The 27,125-nt window shown below is 36.5% G+C and overlaps 2 protein-coding genes across 3 annotated transcripts; both read left to right on the forward strand.

Moving 5' to 3' along the window:
• Nucleotides 1-319: 319 nt before the first annotated feature.
• LOC146164520 (sushi, von Willebrand factor type A, EGF and pentraxin domain-containing protein 1-like) lies at nucleotides 320-14,077 on the forward strand. Its single transcript, XM_083380746.1, has 19 exons — nucleotides 320-415; nucleotides 475-621; nucleotides 796-1,017; nucleotides 1,139-1,279; nucleotides 1,476-1,652; nucleotides 2,971-3,168; nucleotides 3,554-3,754; nucleotides 5,088-5,302; nucleotides 7,232-7,388; nucleotides 9,505-9,629; nucleotides 9,708-9,888; nucleotides 10,426-10,555; nucleotides 11,037-11,172; nucleotides 11,835-12,012; nucleotides 12,389-12,526; nucleotides 12,664-12,834; nucleotides 13,192-13,362; nucleotides 13,547-13,720; nucleotides 13,893-14,077. The coding sequence occupies exons 1-19, from the start codon at nucleotides 340-342 to the stop codon at nucleotides 14,075-14,077; spliced, it is 3,123 nt and encodes a 1,040-aa protein (XP_083236872.1). The 5' UTR covers nucleotides 320-339.
• Nucleotides 14,078-18,362: 4,285 nt separating this feature from the next.
• Nucleotides 18,363-25,407, forward strand: LOC146164521 (serine protease 52-like). 2 transcript variants are annotated; one of them, XM_083381023.1, is made up of 4 exons: nucleotides 18,363-18,559; nucleotides 19,508-19,643; nucleotides 24,728-24,872; nucleotides 25,068-25,407. In XM_083381023.1, exons 1-4 carry the CDS (start codon nucleotides 18,460-18,462, stop codon nucleotides 25,245-25,247), a joined length of 561 nt encoding a protein of 186 aa, XP_083237149.1. In that variant the 5' UTR covers nucleotides 18,363-18,459; the 3' UTR covers nucleotides 25,248-25,407. The 2 variants fall into 2 exon arrangements, with proteins under 2 accessions (XP_083237149.1, XP_083237151.1); XM_083381025.1 differs by having other exon boundaries at nucleotides 18,363-18,507.
• Nucleotides 25,408-27,125: the final 1,718 nt, after the last annotated feature.

Raw genomic sequence — 27,125 nt, forward strand, 5'->3', positions numbered from 1 at the left:
TTATACAAATGCCGAATATAACATTACATTTTCAGGGCCGCCTCTATAGAAGCGTAATTCTGCACGAAATAAAAATCCCAGAAACACGCTAATTTATACTTTTTCTGTTAGTGTAAAGTTAAATAATTTATTGTTAAAAATGCAGTAATGTTTTACTTTAACAAAACATGACAAAACAAGGCCGCTGATATTTGCTTGCCTATTTTAACCAGCAACTAATTCCGAAACAATAATCAAATGCGCCGCGGGGCTATTTGTTCAGTAAGGTTAAGTGTACTTAAGGACCATAGTCGCATAATCAAAATTTTTGTCTAGTAGCGCGTTGGTGAGGAACTCGTAATGCATCTTCAAGTAATTTCTCTTGTGTTTGTGTTGTTGTTTGACGCTAGTCACTCTACAAGTCAAAGTAATTCTGGTAAGTAGTTAAATAGCTAATACAAAACAATTGTGTTGACGTTGGTTTGATATTTAAAGGTAAGTGTCTGCCACGAAGCAAAAGTAAAGCTGACGCTGTGGGAAGACCTTGTCGCAAGTTGTGCTACGGACAAGGAGACAAAAGGTGTAAAGGGTCAAAGATTTGCATTTGTGATCATGAATGTGGGCTTTCGTGCATTAATGAAGGTAATGCTTGTTTTGTAAAGATAAATAGCGAATACATCAAGCTTTCGGATGTTGCCATAGAGTTCTTAATTTTGAGTATGCGTCTACAGTAAATAGGTTACATAGCCTATAATTCTCAGCAAAGTACAACTTTTCTTTAGACGAGGGTCAAATTACCTTTATATTCTTACATAGAAAATTTTTGTTCGTTGCCCCCGGCAATTCCGCATATGAGTCAAATTCGAATTCACCGCGAAACAAATCAAGGTCTGTTATCTATTATCAAAAATCCCCCGTATCGCTACAACGATTTAGCAGTCTACGAATGTCTACCGGGTTTCCATCTTCACAACCCCGTGAAGCATATGTGTCATGGAAAGAGAAACTGGACTAACCTTCGACAATCCCGATGCGTCCGTGAGTATAAATATCGTAGTTTTGAACCGTGTAGTTAGGTTTGAAACAAAACACGAAATACAAGACCAATTCCTGCTATACAGAGTTGTTATAGTGGTAGTACATGTACTTGACATTACAGGTTCTTGCAAGTCTCGTAACATTTGGAAAGTAATTTCACTCGGCATAGCTTGTGGTGTGGAGTGTTTGGTAGATCAAGACTGCTCACAAAGCGAGCAATGCTTGTGCGATGGGCACTGTGGGAGATCCTGCACTAATCCAAGTAAATATATTTTTAGAACCTATACAATAGGTTAAAACAATTCGAAATTGAGAAATAAAATATGTTTTTGGTGCCATTTAATTGTTACTAATCATTATGACTGTACTAAACTGAAAAAAAATCTTGAAAAAGTAATAATATTTCGACTGATCATTTTCACTATCTTTCCTGTTTTTGTTTACTTTTATTTTTGTAGACGTGGATTGCGGATCGGCGGGCATCGTTGCAAATGCCACCATCCGATACACAGGTTCGGGATTGAAAAAAATGGCCCACTACTTCTGTGACAGAGGATTCTACTTGTACTATGGTTCGCCCTCGCGAAAGTGCACCGGGTCAGGTATCTACGACGGAAATCTGCCGGTTTGTCGAGGTTAGTGTAATTCGCTAATACGGATGCAAGGGCAAAAGAGCGGCTTTCGTGCACATGTAGTTTCGCTAGATCTATGACTTTCAAGTCAAAAATCGTTTACAAAATGCATAAAATTTGTTAAAATTACTCAAACTGTAATGAGCGTTGCTAAGTTGTCATTCATTTAAAAAGATTATTAAAATTTAGTTTTGAATTGCATCGAACAACATTTTAACTGTATTATGTCTTCAATAGAGCAACGTGAGTTATACGCGTGTCGGCAGATATTGAAATTATTCTATTTGCTATTTTGATAATATACTGCTTGTTATTTTTTTGCAATTATTTTCTTGATACTACAGTGCTGTTTAAATTACTGTATTCCTTGTAATACGTCAAAATAACTCATATTTTAAGTCAAACAATATTCGCCGTTGACTAATGTGTATAGAATTCTTGATCATTTCGTCCCAATGTGCTTTTAGGATAAACAATATTCGCCGTAGGCCACTTAGTTATGACTAATGTGTAGAATTCCTTTGTCTTGTTTATCATTTCGTTCCAATGCGCTATGTGTGATCTCTGTTATTAACTTCCACGGTATAATACGTCAAAATTACTCACATTTTAGGAGAAACAATATTCGCCGTAGGCTACTTAGTTATGACTAATGTGTAGAATTCCTTTGTCTTGTTTATCATTTCGTCCCAATGCGCTATATATGCTCTCTGTTATTTACTTCCGCAACACATAAAGGTTGTATTGAAACATTAACCGGCAAAGTAATAATAATCAAAAACAGGTTATTTGGTAAGTGTTACCACAGGAGCCGGTAGAGTAATTACAAGAGGTGCTGCTTTTCATTATTATTCAGCAAAGTTGATTCCATAACTTTGGTCTCATGACCAGCTTAAAAGCTTGCCCTTTTAATGAGGTTATTATCAAAACAATTTGTTTTCCGTTTATTGTACAAGCGTTCAGTGTCATTCACCTTGACGAAGGCGGCTTGAATAGCTTGCCGAAACGTTGGTCGAAAATTCAAATTACCAGAGGAGCTGTTTTTTCATTTGTATTACTATGCCTGGTAGCAACAGTTTATATGTTGGGAGCCACTAGTTTAAATCCCAAAAAAAACGATAAGTGCTGCAACAAAAAATATTACAGAAACGTTTCAACTTCTTGGCCTTGGTTTAAACTTGAATTATTTGCTATACACTAAATTTGAAAACTAAATTTTTTTTCGTTCTACCTTAAAAAAGTGGATTTAAGCAGAACTCTTTAGTAAAAAAGCGTTGGTAAACATCTCGTTTAATTGCATTTTCTATAATATTCCTTGCAGAAATTGAATGCAGTGACCCTCTGCCATCTATGGTAAGCATGGGTGGAGGAATCAAAGACTATTTTCCCGGTCCTTTTTACGTCGGACAAACCTTTACCTTCACCTGTCCTCCAACCCACAACCTGTTGGGTGATCCGAATAGAACTTGCGAAGAGGATGGAACCTGGAGCGGAAAACCCACTGTTTGCTCGTTAAAAGGTGTCGTTTAACAGCTAAACAAAAATAAAATATTAAATTACAATTCCTTAAAATAATAAAGATGTAACTTGAACAAAGCTAAATCTCAAACGTTTACCAAAAGCTATAGCTACTTTTATGGGCTTTGTAATTTGTTCTACGTTTGATTACAAACTTCAGAGTTTCTTCGCCAATGTGAAATCAATCAAATTAATTAAAGAGAAAATTTAGGTTTAACTAACTTTTTCTCCTATATAAATACTCTCTCTTAAATTTAAACACAATTTTTAAAAATATTGTACTTTTGTTTTTAAGTGTGTCTTTTAGCACAGGGCTTCGCAATATCGCCAAAACTTCTCTTCTAGCGTCATTTTTTGGCTTGTCTTATACTTATTTTGATACTTAGATTCTGGCAACATGAACAACGCGGCAAATTGTCCACATCCGGGAGTCCCTATAAACGGCCGTATAAAGTCGCAGGCCAACTTCAGTGTAAAAAGCCTTGTTCAGTTTGAGTGCGATGACAGTTACTTGATGGTGGGAGATCAAACGCAGGAGTGCTTGTATTTTCTTCAGTGGAGTGGAGGCGCCGCTCCCAAGTGCATTAGTGAGTTCAGTTTGATGGACGAGAAGCTTTTTCTTTTAAAGTTACGCAAAACGTCCGATAGCGCTTGCTGTTAAATAATTTTGTTATTTCTACTTCTGGGTAGCAAAAAATTTCGACAAAAAAATTTTCGTAAATTTTTTAGTTGGTAGGCTATATTCCTTAGTTGTTTTGCAACGTGAATGGAAAATATATAGGATAATAAATTACAGTAACTATACTAAAAGACCATATGTAAATTATATAGCGGTGATATTTAGACGGTTTATAAAAACAGGTATTAAACAAAACAAATGCTTTATGTTTATAAAAATATATATTCAAAGTTTACATAAATCAATATTTCCGTATGAATACAGGTATTATCAGTTGTACCAAATGTGGGAAATGCAATCTTAGTGGCATTTTTTACAAACACCAAACGATGGTGCCACACGCTTTACTCTTTTAACAACACCTATAGGTAGTGTGCAGCTAGGCTAAAATTAAAAATGCAGCAATTATGGCATTTATGTTGCCACCTGCAAAAAGTGGAACAAGCGGTATGTCGGTCAAACAAAAAACAAGGTTTTCTCACGTTGAAAGGTCCATCGCTCAACTCGGTTTAATTGTTAATAGCCAACAACGACAGAGCTACGCCTTTGTGGCGCTGTGAGATCAACGTATTGCCGTACCGCATTTAGACTATTGCTTTAATGTTGTTTTCGTACAAATTACACCAGCCAAGCTTCTGGATATCTTTAAAGATAAAATGCCCAACCGCGAGGAGTTCGTTACCGGTCCGCTTACTACGTAAAATACCATTTTTAAGGACAGTCCGTGATATAATGTCAGTTTTAATCCGGTCCGCAATGCAAAAAGCATAGCTGATTCCAGCGCAACCACACTGGATGATAAAATTCTAATCAGTTGCGTGCTTATCTCTTTTTTTTGAGTTGATGGACTTCTTTTTTTTGAGTTGATGGACTCTACACTCTACAGGTGTTTGAGAATTTCACAGGCGGTTTTACATAATATTTACATTTTAGCCACCTTTTTGTCGTTTTATACATGTTTGTTTGTTTTGTTTTTTCTGTACAGTAACTGATGTGTACGGCAAATAAAAAGTAAAAATTTACGAAATTATTTAATGCCTTATACCTGTTTATTTAAACATTCTAAATATCATCAGATCCGTAAGAAAGAATATTTCTTCTACATTTTCTTGACTGCGTGAGATTCCATAGGTTCGAAAGTCTTTCAGCGTATACCTACAGCAGATTCTATATCTCGTAATCGATTAAAATACCACAACCACAACATTTACTAGTTTTTTTTATTGTTCTTCTTGCCCCAGATCCAGATTACAGATCACAGTCACGCAACGGAATTGAAAGGATCCAATCCGACGTGGAAACATTTTTTCGAAAATCTTACGACCAAAGTCCTGATCGTTCATCGGGAGGCTCAGGCTCAACAGAGCTGTACTTTGTTATTGACGCTTCGTCGGGAGATGAAAACGATTACCTGATGGACAACCTTCCAATTATTGTAAAAAGCTTTCTACAAAAGGTGATATCAAACCGCGTTGAAATAGATTTAAATATATTTGTCTTTTGGAGACTTTTCAGTTCCGCAGGACTAGACATTATTATATCCTTACAGTTTGTTTATCATAAGGTGGTCCTTACGGTCAACCTGGTGCCCTCACCTGCTGGAACTCTATTGGGGAACCCTGCTCTTAAAAACTAAAAATGAAAAATACAAATGTCTATTACAATTACCAAACCAGATAAACACACTCGATATGGAAAATAGAGCAAACCTCCTGTTGAATAACTGTATATATGTCCTTCATTACATTTACTGTATCATCGGAATATCATGCATGGTTTGTTTAACAGGTATTAAACGAGTCGATCAGTGAGCACCGTGTAGGAATTATTATGTTTGCTGCAAAAAGCGTAGTGCTGCAAGAAATCAAAGAGAAAGTCTATTCAACAACACAAATTGTCAATACGATGTCTCGAATTTCTAAAGATAAAGGTACCAAAAAATGAATATAAGAGTTTCCCTTCCGTATCTAAGCTTATACCTATAAGGATCTAGTAAAAGCCAACCAACCGATATTTATTAACGACTCGAAGTTGTATCGTGCTTTATCAAAGGCCTAAAGCAGGGGTTCTCAAACGTGGCCCTCGGCGCCCCCCGAAGGTCACGGAGCGGTCATTGGGTGGCCACGGGCATAACACTCATGGATGTTAACCTTTTTTGTAACGCTTTCTAACACATTTTTCTGACACACTTTTAGACTCGTCAGTAGGGATGTTTAAAGTAGAGTATTCGATCCATTTATTTGTGCTGTTAGCCGAGCAACTAACGTGTAATGCAAGGTACAGAGGTTTTGAAATTTCTCTAAAGGGCGGTAAGTTGAAAATGATATATTCAATCGTATAACGCATTACGTACGCTACAGCTGCAGGGTCAATTTTTCTCAAGGTCAATTTTAGGTTAATTTTAGGCCAATTTTCAGCGAGGTTAAGTACACTACAGGTCATTCGTCAAGTAATAGAAATACATTAATAAAACGAAAATCGAGAAATCATTGACGAATGTTGTGAATATAAAAATACTTTGGCGGAGTCCAAGAACAAGCTTTGTAATGACTAACTAAGTTAATTTAAGTTCAATTTACTAATTGACTGATTTATTAATTTTTTAGAAAGTAAGCGCATTTATTTGTTAGTTAATGGCTATATTTTTTACATACATGAAGAAGTCAAACAAGTGAAAACACGTTAAATAGTATGCTAGGTTTTTTTTACAAGCAGGTGGGCATGGGGGTTGAGAGCCTTTCAAAGGGAGCCACGAGGGTTGAGAGCCTTTAAAAGGGGGCCACGAAGCATAAAAGGTTGAGAACCACTGGCCTAAAGAATACAATAGCGCCAAAAGACACAAAACAATGTAAAATAATAAACAAACATCCCAGAAAGGTAATAGACGCCTTTCGTTGAGTGTTAGTTGTTAAAACAAAAATAAACGCTTATTGTTGTAATTTCCTGGTCATCCTTGCCACACGTAATGCAACAAAATTTGTTTAATATTGTAACTATGGTTTCTGCAGAGAATATTCGTGATCGATTGGGAAGAGTAAGTTTAATTCGTCAAGGAGTAGCAAAATTGTCAGAAACTATTGAAAAGTCGTTCAACCAGATCGATAGTCGGATGAAACCAAGGCTTGTTTTTTTTCTATTAAACGGTTTGTTATGATCTTTATATGGACTGTGGTTGTACATTGTTTGTTATATATTACTATCGTAGATTTTACCAGTCTTGTATATGTTTTATATTATACCAGAGCAAACCAGAGTTGACGAAACAACATTGGGCTATATGACAAAAATGCATTCTATTTTCCGTGCAAACATTCCTACGGTAAATATTACATCTTCGTCAAGTATTTTAAGAAAACTTGTAAGACAATAATTCTGTTCCTCTTAGTTTTTTGTTCACTTTACATGCGACGGATGCAAGCTCCTTTTGAGAAGGCTTAAACGTGGCTTCCTTAAACTACTTTCCTCTGTAAGCCACTTGAGTATCTCTCAACCTCCGTTTGGATTGGATGATGAAGAGTCTTCGCTAATTCCAAAACGCAAAGGTAATAAACCTTCAATGCGCACCGTGCATTTCTATCACAGTGTACAAAATACTTAAATGCAAGTCGCGAAATACGTACAACTATTAACATTTTACAACACAATATATAATGTATTTGCTTCAATGCGCACCGTGCATTTCCATCACAGTGTACAAAATACTTAAATGCAAGTCGCGAAATACGTACAACTATTAACATTTTACAACACAATATATAATGTATTTGACCTAGCTAATCTAATACAATTAAGCGCAGTGTATGATATTCTTCATTAGGCCTATGACATCATGTATAGATGTAACGTTACGTCTCCCCTAAATACCCCCAAAAATAAACTCGCCCCTGGTCATCATATTATGTTTGGCTGATATGAAACTAATTGTTTTGCAGAACCTTCGCTAAACATATCTAGTTGTGGAAAGGCTGGCAACCTGCAAAAACTTAAAAAAAGTTTGTCATCAGTTGCAAAAATTTATTCGGGTTCGGAAGCTAAAAAAGGAGCTTGGCCCTGGCACGTTTTGATTTCCAAAAACAACTCTTCTCCGAATGTAAGTTTTGTTTTTGTTTAATTTGTTTAAAATCTGCAACGGCGTGATTTTACAGCAGACGCCACGGTGCAAGAATTATTGCGCAGAAGAGAAAGTTTGATATAGCTACTCTAATCATTTAAAATTGTGCATTGAGAATATAGCTAATGCGACGAAAATATAATGTGCACAAATGTGTAACAAAATTAACTCACTTGTCTATCTCAAATCAACGAAGTGTAGTAATTAAGAAAACTGCTGTTTAATCTGTCCTGCAAATGTTTATGGTTTTTAAAATTTGTTTAAATTCTATTGGTCGCGACTGAATTTTACACAATCATTAACACCAAATTGCACGAACAACCCATTTAATTGATTTTGAAACCAAGGTTTATTATAATTCGAGATGCAGAAGTTTTACAATATTATTACCACGTTCGCCACCTGAACTATAAGGATTGTGGAGAACAAAGTTACCAATCTTTTCGTCATTTTCGGAGAGGTGGTATCATCACCACTTAGTGTAAGAAGCATATGGTTTAAGTCAGTCCATGAGCAATTTGATAACATCTTCCGTTATGGACTGTTTATCACGATTTAGGATCCATACTAAAAATGTATCTTCCCATTCAAGAAGTTTATGCGTAAATTTATTCTACAAAATCCAAAAAATAAAAAAATACATTGAATGAGCTATTCTAGGATTCTGCTGCCTTGTTCTATGTAGTGGACATAAATTTCTTCTTTCGCTATTGTTTTGCTTGTGCTAATCATGTAATTATCTTGCTGTGTGTGGTGTCATATTCTTACGTGGTGAAACATTTACACACTAAAAGTTAAATTAAAAAATGTTTTTTTTAATATGGAGATTCTAAACGGATATATCGGAGGAGGTTCGCTAGTCAATCATCAGTGGGTTATCACAGCAGCGCACATCTTTAACGACTTCGTCGGTAGAAATAAAATTCCCAGTCACTGGTTGGTAATGGGTGAGTAAGAAGAAAACATAATAAAACTAAATTCCAGGGTTGATTAGGTGTGTGATCAACTTAACGTACACTATATATATTTTGTCCAAACTATTTTCTAATAGTTTGTTGGACAAAAGAAAAGTAGCCTTGAACAATATTATTAAAAAAATCGCAAGATAAAATTAAGTTTACTAAAGTTTTTTTTCTAAAATTCATTTTACAAATGTTCGCAAAAGAAATCGATACAATCAAATATTTCGTGAAAAACAATGCAAGATCTAATTCATTTTTCTTGGATTTATTAGGTTTTATTAACTAAATTACTTTCATTTGTTTAAATTTCAAACAGCAAGCGCACAGCTCTTTATCGTTAGTTTTACAGTAGAGCGACAAAAAACTAACAAATTCCACACCAGGGCGCTTTTTTGCAGAAAATTGTCTCAAGTGCACTGCCGAAATAAATATATAACGAAAATTTAGTTTAAAACTACAAACAATATCATTCACTTTTGAAATATTAACCAATGTTTTTTTCAAACTGCGAAAAAAGCTTTTACCTACGTAGCGTGAAACTCCATTTATAATCCCTATTTACCATAAAGTGATTTTGTTTTTCAGGGACCAATAAAAGAAACTTGGAGAATGAAAAGCCAAAGGCGTTTTTAGCCGAAAGGATTGTTCTTCATCCTGAATACAAGCAATTTAACAGTTCTTACATAATCTTAGACTTCGATGTTGCTCTGGTAAGTTAGCTGACTTCCAAGCTATTATTAAACGTTTCATGTTTTTACTACGATTACATCGTTTTTACGCACATGCAGATAAGAATTGGAAGGGAATATATCAGGCACGGAGAGGTGTTTCAACCACTGCAAAATGTAGGTTGGGTGGATTACGGAGAGTTCGTTAAACCAGTTTGTCTTCCATGTTCGCCTAATAACTGCTTAAGCAAGCTTGTGTTATCACCTAACACCCGGGAGCACGATAGATGCCGGATGGAAGGTAAACTTTGTTTAGTGGCTCTTACAGAAACAATATCAGTGTAAATGGAATAAAAAAACAATAAATACTGTAGATGAAAATGAAGTTGTTTGTACTAACGGATTGAGCAAGCATTGGCGTATGGTTGTTTCTCGACTCGTTCCTTTCTGAGCCCGTATATTTCAATTGGTAGAGCGAGGGTCCCGGCTTGACCGGAGGTCGTGAGTTCGAACCTCACTGCAGGCTAGTTATTTTCTAGCTTGTCCTGCTTGCATCATAGATCAACAGATTCGGTGAGTCTGTAATGACTTTCGCTGTATAAATTATACGTAAGCCGTAATCGTTGGTCAAAAAGCAGCTTCAGAAGGGCTAGATCTCAGTTATTAACACATTGTGTCTGAATGTTTCATACTTTAGATAAATGAAAAGTCTCCTTATTTCCCGGCAACCTTCACCAGCTCATTGCTCAAACAAAATAGATTTTATCCCGAATCGTAGTTTTAATACTAATGATTGGGATTCCTAAATTTCGAGCTACTAAACCTGTGTTTGTTTGAGGTGCCTACATGTCCAGCATTCGAAATCGCAGTTTGGACATCGTCACTGGGTTCGGAGTGACGAGCGATGATAATTGGTTTAATTCTGACGTTCTTCGTCAAGGAGCAATCCGGGTGAAATCAAAGGAGAAGTAAGCAATTTAAGGGATGCGTTTATTGTAACTAATTTCAAACAATTGGAAAATCAATCAAAACCATTGGACGATAATAATTAATCAACTTCCTGAAGTTCGCTTAACGCAAAATTTTATTTGAGTTATATATTATTTTATATATAACTACACCATGGATAATTATTTGAAGTGTGATTCCATTTAATATAGCCTACTTCTTAACATTGCTCTACAATTTTAACTTTGTAACGATAATACGATAGACTTAACACTATTAAACAACAATTCAAACTGTATTAAGAAAGAAAATATTGTAAGTGTTTGTCATCATTGTAATACAATTTAGTATATAACGGTAGCACCTGATTTCCATATTTTGAGTTCGACTATTAAAACGATACTTTATAACTATTCAGTTATATTTTCCGTCGTTTACACCAAAACTAAATTATTGTTTTCCTCTTCGTTTATACCGCAATTACGTAACGTTTGGTCGCAGGTGTAAACTGGCAGTCTCGTCAATGAGCAATGAGCGCAAACAAACTTTTAAGTTCACAGAACGTATGTTGTGTGCACTTGGAGGGTCAAGGCACAACCCTGTCGACGCTTGCAAAGGGGATAGTGGAGGTCCATTAGTAAGAGAGGTGAAGATTTTTATTTCTTCTTAAAATCCGGACAACCTATCTCCATAAGGTTACGAACTTATAAATCGAAGTTGAGTATTTTTAACGCACCTGGTGAAATGATTTATGATACTGCTTTCCTAACTTTTACGACGTACTTTTAATGTAATTTTTGACACACAATCAGATACTATTATATTATAAAAGAACAAAATAGTGTATATACATGTAATTTACTATCAATGTAAATATTAGCTTGTATATAAGAAAATATCACTCATGTCTCACATAATTATGTTTTTTTGAATATTAAAAAAGCATTTCTGACGGTTCACCATTCACCAGATTAAGAAACACTGCCCTATACCCCTGCTGGTTTGAAAGCATCGATTAACGCATTCGTTAAAAGAAGAAGCATGCATTATTTTAATATATTTTTTGTTACAAACGTCTCTTTTTTAATAACTATAAGGGCCAGTAGTGAATATTTAATCCTGGTCATGCAGTTCGCCACTTGATCCACTCTTGCAGGCTGCTTTTCATTGTTGGTTTTATGTAGTATATATTTTGTAAATGAAAGGTACTACAAACAACAAAAAGGGTTTAAGTGCAATATGGCGGTGGGATCTGCTATTTGTTCGTAATAACATAGCCGTCATTTTAAAATATTGCAGATTGTTAATCGATTCACACATGAAAGCTGCTGGGTACAATACGGCATCGTCAGTTGGGGAGCACCTTGTGGAACTACAGATTATCCTGGTTTTTACACCAATATATTTACTGTTTTACCTTGGATTAAGAAAACCATGTTCAAGTCGACCGGAAATACTGTTGCAAGTACTAACGACGGTAATGTTCGTTAAAAAAATAAAATAAAGCTTGAATTTATTTTGAAAGTTCGATAGGTGGTTTACTTTATTGGTATAAAACAATGAGAAAATATATCTTCTATCTCAGAAGCGTATTCTGTGAGGTATTCACATACCTTTGTCGTATGCTCAAAACAACTGTTGCGTAGAAAACAGTTTTTTAACTCATATCAGTTGGTTAAGCATCACAAAAACATAAAGCCAAGCTAGGTGACACAGCGGGTTAGAAATGATTGTTAGGTTTAATTTACAACAAGAGTTTCCAATCATCTGTTAAGTCTGATGGAGAATTAATGACTTTCATTGTAGGATCGTTGACTTCTACTTAATTTCTTATGCAGTGAATCTTTTTCCAGAAATTTGTTTTTCAAATCCAGAAGCAATAGAACCGGGCCGCAAATGCCGCAAGCCTTGTCAAACTAATGCTGATTGCAAAGGTCAGCTGAAACGGTGTTTGTGCGATGGCTTATGCGGAAAATCCTGCTACAATCCAGGTAGGAAACGACACCGTTTCGTTCCTTACTAGTTTATTCATATTTAATTTATACATCCATAAAGAAGTGAACTATTTCACAGCATTGGAATATTATTTAATTGTAATTAAATATTTGTTATCGGTTTTGCACTGTAGTTGCGATCTGTTCTGACTTACCTCCGTTTCCAAACGGCCATATTAAGGGCGATCGCACTTACAACAAATCGGTAACGTACACTTGTTCTAATGGATACTTCCTCGTTGGAAATAGCACCAGACAATGCAGATCAGATAAGCAATGGAGTGGAAAGCCACCTAAGTGTGAAAGTAAATTTGGTTTGTACTTATCACCAATGCTTGTAATTCTACTGTTCATAATCACGCATTCTGTATTGTATTATCTACGTTTCGTAACCCCAACGTATCTTGATTTCTTTTTAGCACTTAAATTGTTCAAACTTGACGTAGGCGAACAGAATAAAAAGGTATAGATTACTTTCCAATAGAAAACATTTACTGAAAAAATAACTTCAAGTATGTTTTAATTTTCTGATAGAAAAATAACCAGCCAATGTGTGGCTCTGAATTTACAAAAAGAAGTAAATATTACACAAATTTTACCATAATTTTAGACTTGATACCCATAGTGTGTTTATTATATCCAACGTTAGGATTTTTTTGCAGAGTCTCGATGCAATAACATTCAAAGTTTACCGAACGGATTAGTTGAAACAGATAGAGATGTTGGCGGTATTACAATCTTCTTATGCAATTCAGGATACCAATTGGTTGGTTTACGGTATATTACCTGCCAAACAAACGCCAGTTGGAGCAATCAACCACCCACATGCCACCGTAAGCCTATAGATTTTGCGTAAATGTAATAGTGGAAAAATTACATATAGACTGATCTTTTTGATTTAAAGCAATTGTTATTTCATCAAAAGGGCACAATAACGAAGCTTATCACAGCAACTCTATAAATGTTTTTTTTTAATTTAGATTAAAATGCAATAAAATGCTCAACTTGTGATTTTAGCGATTTCATGTTTTAACCTGCCACCAATCAAGCACGGTTACATAAAGGGAAACAATACTTTTAACGAAACGGTTACTTATCATTGCAACGATGGATATGAAATTATGGGACGCTTTCACAATAGAACTTGCAACTCGGACGGTACATGGAGCGACGAGGCTCCGCGTTGTCAAAGTAAGAGAAAACGGTGTTACTTTCATTTACTAAAAGATACTAAAGTAAAGACCGACGTTTTTTGCCAAAATTAAAACCGATTTTTTGTCAATCGTTTTTCGATCATTGTTTTCATACAATAGTGAGTTTTTCCGACTTGAAAACAAGTCTGACTTACAACCAATGTGTGCAGAACGTCTTTGCAGTGAGCTGCAATCAATTCAAAACGGCAAAATAGAGTACTCGACTAGTATTGGCAGCATAGCAATCTACGTTTGTAACATTGGTTATACACTCAACGGAGCACGATATCAAACCTGCGGCCTGAATGCATTGTGGAGTGGTTCTGTTCCGACTTGCAATCGTGAGTATGGTTAAAAAATTATTCTTAGTAGCCTTAAAATATCGTTCTTGGGCTGTGCTCCGCAATCTTTGTTACTTGAGGCACCCCAACAAAACTGAAACAATCCGGCGCAAACCTACGAAATATATTTCGATTGGCTTTGGACACCACATCAGCAAATGGAGCGATTTATGACTAAATATGCCGCAGGCGCTAAAAAGTTTTCTTGTTACATTCCTTTTTCTTCTGATTTTGCGGTTTTACGGTTATTCTAAAGCCTTTTAAGTGCTGAAAATTCGACCCCTTGCAATAGCGGATCAAAGAACATTGAAGACTGGTATTAACATATTCAAACAATTAAACCTGACACATGTGCTTTTTACATTTTTGCCTAATTTATTTTTCTCGGAACTGCAGCCAAGATTAATTTATACAATCACAAAATTCCACTTCCTTTGAAAATGATATTTCATTGGTTTGATTTTTTTATCGGATAGATACTATTTTCCTTTCAATAAGGTATAAAGTTTGAAAACCATTGTTGAATATTTTTACTCCTGATATAGTTGAGTTAGTTCAAAAATTATTTTGAAATTCACATCCTGGCGATTAAACGTGACATGGGTTTCAAAAAAAGTTATAAATAAGATGGAAAAGTTTATATAACAGGAAAAGTTCATACACCTATACTGGATTATTTCACAAAAAATGCAAATTTTTCGTGTTAATTCTACTGATTTTACCCTGAAAAACTTAAGTAAAAACCCTCAGGAACTGCGCGGTACACCTGCTGACATGGTGTCGACATACCGGTTGCGCAGCGCTGTTCGATACCCGATATCATATCACTAAAACGTTATATCTAAAGTGAAACATATTCTATAGTTGTTTGGTGTTTTTGTCAACTTTACGCGTTGTTTGGTGTCGGTTCAAATATGCAGTAATGCCTAATATTATATGACTAAGGATTTGTCTTCATAAACGAACTCCAAAATATAAATTAAAAGTAACGGTGCTTCAATATATGTTTTTAATCATGCATGTTTATAGCAATCACATGTGTGATTCCTTCGATTCGAAATGGAAAATTTACCGGGAAGCGAACCTATGGTCAAACTATTAAATATACTTGCAATGTTGGGTACACCCTTCAAGGTCGTAAAACAAGAACATGTAGATCAGATCGACGTTGGAGCGGGGTTTCTCCGATTTGCCAAGGCTAGTAAATGTATCTTTTGTATTTTTCATACAACTGTAATACTTCAACCGTTTAATCGATGTAAACTTGGATTTGTAGTTGTGACATGTCAGTTTCCTTCTCCCATATTAAACGGGCAAGTATATGGAGCGACAAACTACCGCGATACAGTACGCTATGTGTGCAATCCGGACTTTACTTTAAACGGAACAAGTAGTAGAACTTGCAGATCGGATGGAACCTGGAGTGGAGAGCAACCTTTTTGTCAAGGTACGGGTTTTTATTACAGATGGCCAATGTTACAATTAAATTATGCTGAGGTGTTCCACTTTGTCGACTCTTCAGAACCGTCAAGCAAAGCAAGCTTTGTTCTTTCCGGTTTTATGGAAAACACTATTTATGTATAAGTTGCTAGACGAAATATTCGCATATATAAGTGCAAAATATTATTTGACCAATAAAATTGTTACTAATTTTATTCAGGTTAGTACTTACCGACGTTGTACATAAGCTTTTGCACCGAACGTTTAGAAACTATAGGGGGTAAATTTACCATAAAACTTTTCATCTTTAGCCTATCATTGAAATAATTTAAAACGGAAAACTTTTCATATTTTAGAATCTATAACTTTCTAAACGAGTGGTTCCTAATAGTTGTATATTGCGGTACATTAGGAAATATAAATCGCGGCACATTTTCTAAAACAACTAAACCGTGATCCTAACCCTTACAAGACGGATAGGCGTTAGGTAAATACTTTAATATTATAATTTTTTAATAGATAGTGGGCATTCATGTCTCGCATACGTCGATATGTTTATTTCTGATACGAATAGTTTATTTTTCCGACTTACAAAACGTTTCTCTACATTACATTTGCCTGGCATAATAGAGAAAAATATTTAAAGAAAGCGATCACATACAGATACTGTTATAAAAATAAATAGAGATGATTCAACGCATAACTTAAATATTAGCCATCCTCCTAACGACGCACCTGAAGTAGGCCTACTCTGAAAACTAAAATAAAAGTTAAAAAAAAGGATAAAAATGTCGCTTATAAAGGGTTAATAAATTCTATGAATTTATTTGGCTATGCCTTAGGGTGGATTGACTTTGAGATATTAGTCCTGTAATTAGGAATGATTTCGGCTTTTTAGTGCTGACAACGATGGTTATAACTAGGGCCATTTTTATTTGAACCTAAAAAAACAATTTTTTAACTTTATTTTTATCAAATTTTAACTTTATTTTAACCTAACGGAATTGCTCGTTTGTAGAGGCCACAGTTCTTCCTTGAATTGATGCCAGTTACCCAAACATAATATTTTGTCGATTTCAGATCCAAACGTGATATTTTGTCGCAAAGTCAAGGTGTTTTATGGATTATAAAAAGTGCATCGGGTTTTTTTGGCGATAGTTTTAGCTTGCTTAGGAATTTTTGTATTACAGAAGTAGGCTATTTCTAAAATCCAAATTGTTGATCTTCGAAAAGACCACGTTTATGAAGATAAAGTATTTTATAAAAAAATTTTAAATACGTAACAATAAAGAAAAAAATGGACAATTTGCGATAAAAGTTACTGCTAATCCAAGTGGGCATTGTGCCATATTTCCTGCTTTTATGGGTTAATATGGTTTAATTGTGTCGCAGTTCCTGATTTACAATGCTTCCACGACGATTTTTACAAAAACTACTCTCAAGAAACACAAAAACTTTGTCAAAGGCTATAATTTGACAAATTTTGACTTTATTAATAAATTTTAACTTTATTGTAAATTTTAACTTTATTTTAACCTATAAATCCTAAAAACGACTTTATTATTTGATTCCTGGACAGATGAGCTCCTTAAAAAATTTTAACTTTATTGACTTTTGCGGGCCCTAGTTATAACTTAGAAATGCAAGATTTTTAATATAGCTTAATGTGCTTAGGCTTTAGGCTAAAATCTATAATACAGTTAATGCATTGTGCAAGGTTTGACATTGCACACATCAAAAATCTCAAAACATCTCGTGACCACTGATTTAGTGTCATATTTTAATTGAAAATGCACAACACAGAAACGGACTACAGTTTGTGCGGGCAATCCGTTTCCGATGAAAAGAAATATTTGGGTAGAATAATTAGCGGAAAACCATCAAAAGAACGCTCCTGGCCGTGGCATACTCTAATCTCTCTTGAGCGCGGCAACCAATATAGAGTGTGTAATGCCTTACAGCTCTAATTCAGTTTTGTTTATAAATATAACATATAGTAAACGAACGATTCTTCAGCAGATAAAATACAACGCTAAGAACAAAACTTGGAATATACAGTAGAAACAGTTTGTCCTTTCCTATATTTTGCAGACATATAACGGTTGGCTATTGGGTGCTGGATCTCTTATAAACAACAACTTTGTACTTACGACAGCTCATTTGGTTGAATTCAGCAAAAACGTAGTGGATCTACTTCTAACCTTTGGTAAGTAGTGTTATATTATACAATGCAAAATAGAAATATGTGCTGTGACAAACAGTCTATATTTGTAATGTGCCGATTTGTATTGTACGTCTATTTAGACCTAATTGTATGCGATAGGTTTAATTTAAACAACACGTGAATATGACTGTCACACAATTTTTTAATCGACTATTACCAGCGATATTAACATATATTTTGTTACACCATTATTTTACCAAACTATTTGTGAACATTAGGAATGTTACGCCGCCCATTAAACAATTCGGACACTTTAGCCTCTTCGGTCAGGTTATTCGGAGGATCTAGAATATTTATTCACCCATCATATGTTAGAAACGAATATGACAACGATGTAGCTCTGGTAAGTTAATTTGTGTAGTTTGCTTAACTATAGCAATCTTGGTGTTGTCGATAGTTGAATCAGTGCGAAATCTTTGTTAATATGTCATACTAATCAAGTTATTGTACTTAAAAAATACAGTATTTTAGGCCTACATGTCTAAGTTATCTAATACCCGTTAGTCCATCGCTCAAATTTTGCTGGCTACATGCCCTCTTTTTTTCTGTTGAAAAGACGTAATAAAAATCACGACTATTTTTCTCATTTCTTTTTAAGGACAATGACTCAAGTGTGTTCTATAGGTAAGAATTGGTGAGGAATTTAGTTTCGTCAACGGAAGTTGGAAAGTTGTTTCTCCAGGGGGTCGGGTAGAGTATACAGCTTACATACGACCAGTATGTCTGCCTTGCATGGAAAACACTTGTGTTGGGAAACATCTGCGCAAGATATCAACTGGTGTAAGTTTGTTGAATGGTAGCGAATCAAATGAAGAAAAATGTAAGATTGAAGGTAAATATTAGTGTTATAAACAGTTACAATCTACTAAGACGAACAAATAAACAGCCCGTAACTACTTAATGCAGCATTTTATGTCAGGCTTCTAGGGACATTCTGGGCTTGGAAGCAAAATTTTATTAAAAATCTTTTAATAGACCCAGTTAGGCTTAGTTCAAGATATTCAGTTGCTCTGAAGAAATGCTATGTTTACCTATTAACATAGCATTTCGATGCTATGTTTACCTATTATAAAAACACACAATGAATTCATGCAAAGTGCCCCCAAAATGGAAAAAGATTCTCTCAAATCGCAAACATGCTATACCAAATGTATAAATGAGATTCGGATTTGCGTTTTGTATCCAGTTTGTAAAAGAGGTGGTTGACCGGATGATTTACATTGGAATGTCAGATCCGTGCCGCGGGCCGAAGGTTTTGATTTTCAGTTTAAAACAATCCACACTGTTACGTGAGAATACATTATTTTCATAACCTGGTCAACAAATTCAGTACGAAGTTTTTAGCCTAATAGTCAAAATGTACAAAATGTTTAAAAAACATTTTTAGATCACTAAAAAACGAACACATTTCTCAGAAAGAAGCATATTAAAATATTCTAAGACATTACTCATGATAACCACAAATCTTAGGAATATGGACATTTCCAGGTTTTAAACATGAGTGAAGTCATGACCTACTGTAGTTTTAGCCCAAGACACTATAGTCTCCAATGACTTACATCCAAGTCAATGCATTTATCCGAAAGACAGAATTCCCTACAACACTGCAAATACAAGTATGGTTGTTCTGGAAAACCAACATAATAACAGGAAATGCAACGATAAAATAGTTCTTAGATTTTTGCTTCCATTTGTTTTATTTTGGAATAGTTGCATGACGTAGTCAATTAACTTGTTTAGAAGTTCATATTTTTTTAACGCCTAAATTGTAATGTTTCAGGGGATTGGTTATTAAAAGACGAACAATCTAACAGCAGTTCACCACTTTTTACAATCATTGGCTTTGGCTATACCAGCATTAAGAAAAGACCCAACCGGTTGCAAGAAGGATTGGTGGAGATTAGGAAAGAAAAATAGTAAATTGTTATAAGACAATAATTCTGTGTAGGCCTATTGGTTTCTAGACAAAAACAAGAATATAGAATATATAAGAAGAAATTCCCAAATGATAGGATGAAATATTTTTTTTACTTACTATTTTAAACATGTTTATGCCCACTTGAGCTTCCCTCTTAATATTGTAGATTCGTTAGGTCTTCACTGACAAAGTACACACAGGCCGCAAGAAGATAATAATTATCGTTTTGGGTATAACTAGTACCAGTTGAATATAATACGGTGTCTTATAGGCTACCTCAGTGGTCGGCAACCGCCGGTCCGCAGCAGGGTATGCAGATTAAATTTTGATTTAAACCCAAACCGTAGGCTTCGTATAAGCCGTAAAAAGTCAAAAACAATTAAATGTATATTTACCTTCAAAACACATTGTCTTTCGTTTAAATATAATCCATGGTTAATTGCTATAATAAAAAATCACTATTAACCAGGCACTCGTGAAGTTCAAAACAAACCAATGTGATGTGGCTATATTAGGCTACATAGCACGTTCACAACATCCTAAAATGCATTTTTTTGTAAAATCTAACTACACGTATTTACAATATATCAAAAACGCCCATAATAATGTTTTTTCTGGGAAAGTTTTCGACAACGTGTGCATTTTATTAGTTCATTGAAAAAGTTGCATTAAATTTCCTTTATTGAGCATTTGTTAAATTTCAGTTTTAAACCGGTCCGCAGTGCAAAAAAGGTTGCCGACCCCTGTTATACCCCACGGACCACGGCACATCTGGCATAGTCTCACGGTACACCAGTGTGCAGCGGCCCACTGGTTGTGCGGCATTGGTTTTAAGAGAGTCGAGTAAGAGATATTTCCGAGTTAGTAAAAACGAAATAATTACCTACCGATACATGATCAAGTCAGCGTTTTTATAAAACCAAGGTGATAACCGTTTGTTGTTGTACTGTGTAGCGTGTAGCCCTGTTGTATTGTAGTGGCAAGCTTGTATTCGGTCAGCGTGTTCTGATGAATGTAAGTAGTTGCCACGTGCGCGACACGCAAACACAAAACACACGAAAAAGGCAAATGCGAACACGTACATAAAAAGGCATAAGACACGCTTCGCTTAACATGCTGCAGGGGCTACATTACTCCCCCCCAGAAGCGGGTTAAAATTTTTACGTGGCCGACCTCGTCTTCTGGGAACGTGCAGTTGCACTGGTTGCGTTGGGTCTACATAAGCAGGTTTAAGGCGATCAACAGAGATAGTTTGTCGCTGTCCCGCAATGTCTACAACAAAATACTTAGCGTGGCGTTCGAAAACTTTATAAGGGCCCTCATAAGGAGGATTTAAAGGGGGGCGGTAACCATCTTTGCGAACAAAAACATATGCACAACTTAACAAGACACGCGGAACATCAATGATAACATTACGATGCTTTGACATTGGCGTGGGGAGAAAGTTACCAATTGAGTTTCGAAGCGTTTGAAGAAACTCTGTCGGCTCACCCAAGTTAGTTGCGTGCGGGATAAAATCCCCAGGCAGGGAAATAGTTGTTCCATAGACTAACTCCGCGCTTGATGCTTTTAAATCTTTTTTTGGCGTAGCCCGAATTCCTAATAGAACCCAGGGCAATTCGTCTATCCAGTTTGCTGCCTGCATTCGTGCCATTAAAACGCTTTTCAAATGCCGATGAAAGCGTTCCACGAGACCATTGGCTTGGGGATGGTAAGCTGTAGTGCATCTATGCTTAATTCCAATAAGCTGAGTGACTTTAGCCCACAGCTGCGACGTAAATTGTGGCCCTCTATCGGAGGACATTTCCGAAGGAACGCCAAAGCGGGCAATCCAATGAAATGCAAATGCACGTGCACACGTTTCTGTTGTAGCGTCAGGCATTGGGACTGCTTCCGGCCACCTGGAAAATCGATCTACAATTGTTAGCAAATACCTGTTGCCTTTCGATGTGGGTAGAGGTCCAACGATATCCACGTTGATATGTTGAAATCGAGCTGTTGGAATGGGATAGGTCTTCAATGGTGAATGAACATGGCGTTGCACTTTTGCTGTTTGACACTTGATGCATTGTCGGCTCCATTCCTGTATTTCTTTGTTTAAGCCATGCCAAACAAACTTAGATGCTATGAGCTTTTGAGTTGCACGAATAGACGGATGGGCTAGACCGTGAACTGCGTCAAAAACTTTTTTCCGCCAAGTTTTTGGTATAATAGGCCGTGGACTATCTGTTGAAATGTCACACAAAATAGTTACACTGGACGATCCAATACAAATATCTTCGAGTTTTAATTTTGAAATAGCGGTACGGTAGGCTTGCACTTCCGGATCCTGCTGTGCTGCTGCTAACTGAAAGTAATCAATGTCAATTAGGTCCTGCTGAACCGAATTAAGAAATACACGAGAAAGTGCATCTGCGACCACATTTTGCTTACCTTCTACATGTCTGACGTCTGTAGTATATTCGGAGATCGCAGTAAGGTGGCGTTGTTGTCTCGCAGACCAAGGATCAGCAACTTTTTTGAAAGCAAAGGTGAGAGGCTTATGATCGGTGTACGCTGTAAATGCTCTTCCTTCGAGAAAGTAGCGAAAATGTCTGACGGACAGGTGCAACGCAAGGAGTTCGCGATCGAACGCACTGAATCGAGTTTCGGCTGGTCGTAAATGCCTGCTAAAAAATGCAAGTGGCATCCACGTATTGTGAATGTATTGTTCGAGAACTGCCCCGACAGCTGTTTCGGATGCGTCGACTGTCAAGGCGGTTGGAGCCTGGTGCTGCGGATGAACCAGCGTAGTGGCATGCTCCAGTGCTGCTTTTGCTTTGTTGAAAGCACTCTGTAGTTCATCAGTCCAAACTATTGTCTTGCTTTTTGTAGACAATGCTTTGTATATCGGGGACATTATTCGTGCGGCAGCTGGAATAAATCTGTGGTAAAAATTGACCATACCTGCAAATTCTTGTAGTGCTCTAAGTGTTGTTGGTTTTGGAAAGCGACGGATTGTTAAAACTTTGTCTGGAAGTGGTCTTGCTCCATTGCAGTCGACGCGATGACCAAGGAAATCAATTGTAGACTTTCCAAACGAGCACTTGTTTAGGTTAATAACAAGTCCGTTATCTGCAAGTCTTTGAAAAATTTGTTTGAGGTGTACGAGGTGCTGCTTTATTGACTTACTGGCAACTAGAATGTCGTCTAGATAAACGAATGCAAAATCAAGCGTTTGACAAACTGTATCCATAAGGCGTTGGAACGCTTGTGCGGCGTTTTTTAACCCAAACGGCATACGTAGAAATTCAAACAAACCAAAAGGTGTGATCACCGCAGTTTTTGCTATATCTGCTTTGGCAACCGGTACTTGATGATAACCTCTTACCAAATCAATTTTAGAAAATACTTTTGCTCCCGCTAAACGTGCGGAGAAATCCTGAATATGCGGTATAGCATACCTGTCAGGTTGAGTAGCTGCATTCAATCGCCTGTAATCGCCGCAAGGTCTCCAGTCGCCAGATGACTTTGGAACCATATGAAGTGGTGACGACCATGGACTAGATGATCTCCTGATTATTCCTAATTCCATCATTTTGCGGCGCGCTTTGCTTTGCGTTGCTGATTGGAATGCTGGCAAATGATTTAGCATTCAGCAGGCAATTGTGCCGGAGGTCTACTAAGAGAGAATGCGCTCTAAAGAAATCTGCGCCTAAAAGAGGCTTTGCTACAGCGGCTACAGTAAAGCGCCAGCAAAATTTACCAGATGCCAGATCTAAACATATGTTTCTCGTTCCATATGTATTTATGTTACTTCCGTTGGCTGCGATAAGTTTGGGGCCGCTGGATTGCTTCCGTTTTTGAAGAGATGAGGCAGGGTAAACGCTGATTTCCGCTCCTGTGTCGATCAAAAAGTTTCTTGCGGATATTTTGTCCCATACGTAAAACAAATTCCCTCTTTTGCCGACCGCTGAAGTATTTAGTAGCGGCCGGCTGTGTCGTTTCCCTGAAACGAACAAGGTTGCTGACATTTCCTCGCTTTGTCTTTAAACCTTTCGTGGAAGAAACACAAACCACCGGATTCGTTCCTTTGTATTTTTGTCGTTGAAAACGTTGGCTTCTTCTTGATTTTTGCGATAGTAAACTGCTGATCATCATTTCGCGCTTGCCACAACATGTCAGCACGTTGAGCCAGAAAGCGAGGATCTTCGAAACTTTCTTTTACCAAAACAACAGGAATGTCTTCTGGCATAGTTTGCAGAAAGAGGTATCCGAAAAGAAAGCATGGCACATGGCCAGCCATAAGCGAGAGCATTTCGTCCATAAGCTGCGACGGCTTGCGATCTCCAAGCTCAGTTATGTGCAAAAGCTTTGCTGCTCGTTCATACTCGGAGAGGCTGAATGTGCTCAGTAATCGCTCCTTTATTGCGTTGTACTTGTTCCTTTCTGGTGGATCTTCCAATAAATCGATCAGTCTACTTGCGGTATGCTGGTCCAAGGCAAATATGACGTGGAAGTACTTAGTTTCATCGCACGTAATTTTTCTTAAGTGAAATTGCGCTTCAGACTGTTGAAACCATACTCGAGGTTGCTCGACCCAAAACGTCGGAAGCTTCAGAGAAACGGCGCTTTGCATGCTTGAATCTTGAATTTTCAACCATTAAACTCGTCTATAGCCAAGAAATTTCGTTTCTTGGACCGGGGTCACCAAATGTAGTGGCAAGCTTGTATTCGGTCAGCGTGTTCTGATGAATGTAAGTAGTTGCCACGTGCGCGACACGCAAACACAAAACACACGAAAAAGGCAAATGCGAACACGTACATAAAAAGGCATAAGACACGCTTCGCTTAACATGCTGCAGGGGCTACAGTATAGATGATAAACTGAACCAGTTTAGTATCAATAACAAGATTATTACGAAAACATACAATCAGTTTTCTAAAATTCCAAAAAAACACAAATATTTACTTTGGTCCATTAGTCGGACTCTTGTGGGTTGCGAAAATAATGAGAATATTCGAACTCATCTTGATCGTGTCTACTAATATCATAACAGGAACCTGAACAGTACACACATCTTATTTTTTTATTTAATCCAGTTGCCGTGATGCTGCCAAACATGCAAGCTGGGTACTGCGTACTACTCTCTATTATTCAAAATCGATGTTGTGTGCCATTGGTAGGAATGTCAAACATCGTGTGAATGCCTGTAAAGGCGATAGCGGAGGAATGATGGCACGACAGGTAGCATTACAGCAGTCTCCAATACACAGTTTGCCAACTTTAAGAACAAATATAACTTTTTTGTTTTAAATATAGTTCAACCATTTTATCATTATTGAATTTGCTTAATTTGTAGTGGCTATTGCCTACGTATATATTTTGAAAATTGGTTCAAATTCATCATCGTAATTTTACAATCAACTTAATTTCTTCCAGATCGTCGACACCGAAACAAAACAGTCTTGTTGGGTTCAAGTGGGCATTGTAAGCTGGGGCATGCAGTGTAACAGCACCATGGAAGTAAACGGTATAAAACTTCCCATGCCAGGATTCTACACAAAAGTGTCCGTCGTCATGAGTTGGATAAAAAGCACGTTGAAGTCGAATGTCCCTTAAATCAGGGCTCGGCAAACTTTTTTGCACTGCGGGTCGGTTTTAAAACGGAAATTTTGTCGCGGGCCGGTTTTAAAAATCAACAAATGTTCGGTAAAGGAAGTTATTACTACTTTTTTCAATCACTTATTAAAATGCATACGTTATTTTCGAAAACTTTCATGCCTGAACACCAAAATAATAAATCATTTTATACGCTTGAACATCAAAGAAACATGATATTTTAGCCCATTTTTCGATATATTGTACATACGAGGTGTTATATTTTACAATAAGAACTGCATTTTTGGATGTTGCAAACGTGCTATGTAACTTATGTGGTCACAGCACACTATTGTTTTGAACCTCACGATAGCTTTATACTAATTGTGATGTTTTATCATACAAAATCAACCATGAAATATATCTTTAAATCAGTGATTCCCAAACTGTGTGCCTCGAGAGATTGCCAAGCGTGCCGCAAAACTTTTTGTAATTTCAGAAAAAAAGTATTTGTATTAACAATAGGCGTACACGCAAGCATTTTAGACTTAAATACGCACTATTCATTACATATTATTAATTTTGAGACATTTGCATACCTATAGTTTGTCGTGTGTTAACGGAGATTGTAAAATGACTCTATTGTTATTCTGTTAAAAGTTGCCGCGAAATAGTTAAGATTTTTTTCGCGTGCAGTGAGCCAAAAAAGTTTGGGAACCACTTAACTGCTTTAAACCAAAGTCAATATGTTTCCAATAAAAAATACATTGAATTTTTTTCGACTTTTACCCCCTTTCACGTACCGTACAGTTTGGGTTTACATACAAAATACCTAATCTAGAAACCCTGCTACGGACCGGTAACGAACTCCTCGCACCGGTCCGCGGACCGGCGGTTGCCGACCACTGCCTTAGATCACGACACCGAACATTTCCTTGTTGAACAAAATATTTTAATTGATCTGTCTGTTGGGTTAGTTGAAGCAAAACCAATCAATACCAACCATTCAGGAACGTGTTTTATTTTTTTTATTTTTAGTTTGAGTTAATTTACTTATCTACAAATCTAGCTAACAAAATAAATCATTTTTTGTTGTTGTTTTAACGACAATCAGGTGGTAGTCTTACGACGGAAGAAAACCTTTTACAGTGACACCAATTATAACACGTTACAAACGGTTTTAAGGAAGAACACGTAACAAACGGTTTTAAGGAAGAACACGTAATAACTCAATATTGGACACTGGGAAGAATTTACAGCAAAATATACGAGAAGCTAACATAAAGTCATGCACAGCGTTAAAGTGAGAGATTCAGCCAAAATTAAATCAGGATTTCCGAACAAAATGTAATTCAACAAAGCAGCACGAGGCAAAGAAAACAGCTTCAATTGTGACATTACAGAATTTCGACAAACAGAGAAACAAATTGCGCTAATAAAAACGGACCTTTAGGTGGTTAAAAGTGGACACTCAAAAACAAATGTATTGGAGTTTCAGAAGTTCCGCAAAAACAAGTACGGCACAAAATGTATTAGTTATATTCAGTTGACTGTGACCTAATCTCAACATACAAAGAACAGCAGTTATTTTAGGATTTTTTCCGTATACGTATTGGCCAAATTATAGAAAAAATGACTTTAATATATATATATTTTTTAATATTGAAACCGGTGATGCAGCCCGTCATTTCACCGGGAGACTATTCCACAGTCGAATTGACTTGCAAACAAACGAGTCATTTGGATTTTCGAGCGGATAACGGGCATTGTTAATGGGTAGCGAAACTAGTGGCTATAGGAATGTCTTTAATAAATTTAGGTATGTATGATTGTAAGTAAGATGGTCCAATGTGATAAATTAACTTAAAGAATAGTGACAAAGCATGAACATTTCGTCTT

Source organism: Ascidiella aspersa, chromosome 2 (genome assembly GCF_963924565.1).
Source record: "Ascidiella aspersa chromosome 2, kaAscAspe10.2, whole genome shotgun sequence".
NCBI classification, from domain to species: domain Eukaryota; kingdom Metazoa; phylum Chordata; class Ascidiacea; order Phlebobranchia; family Ascidiidae; genus Ascidiella; species Ascidiella aspersa.

Bases quoted from the DNA above. Each gene is read 5' to 3' on its own strand.
- LOC146164521 (XM_083381023.1), top strand. From the start codon at position 18,460: ATGGAAAACACTTGTGTTGGGAAACATCTGCGCAAGATATCAACTGGT. The intron at 19,644-24,727 runs GTAAATTGTTAT...TATTTAATCCAG, and splicing joins GAGATTAGGAAAGAAAAATA to TTGCCGTGATGCTGCCAAAC. The intron at 24,873-25,067 runs GTAGCATTACAG...AATTTCTTCCAG, and splicing joins GAGGAATGATGGCACGACAG to ATCGTCGACACCGAAACAAA.
- LOC146164520 (XM_083380746.1), top strand. From the start codon at position 340: ATGCATCTTCAAGTAATTTCTCTTGTGTTTGTGTTGTTGTTTGACGCT. The intron at 622-795 runs GTAATGCTTGTT...ATTCTTACATAG, and splicing joins GCTTTCGTGCATTAATGAAG to AAAATTTTTGTTCGTTGCCC. The intron at 13,721-13,892 runs GTAAGAGAAAAC...CAATGTGTGCAG, and splicing joins CGAGGCTCCGCGTTGTCAAA to AACGTCTTTGCAGTGAGCTG.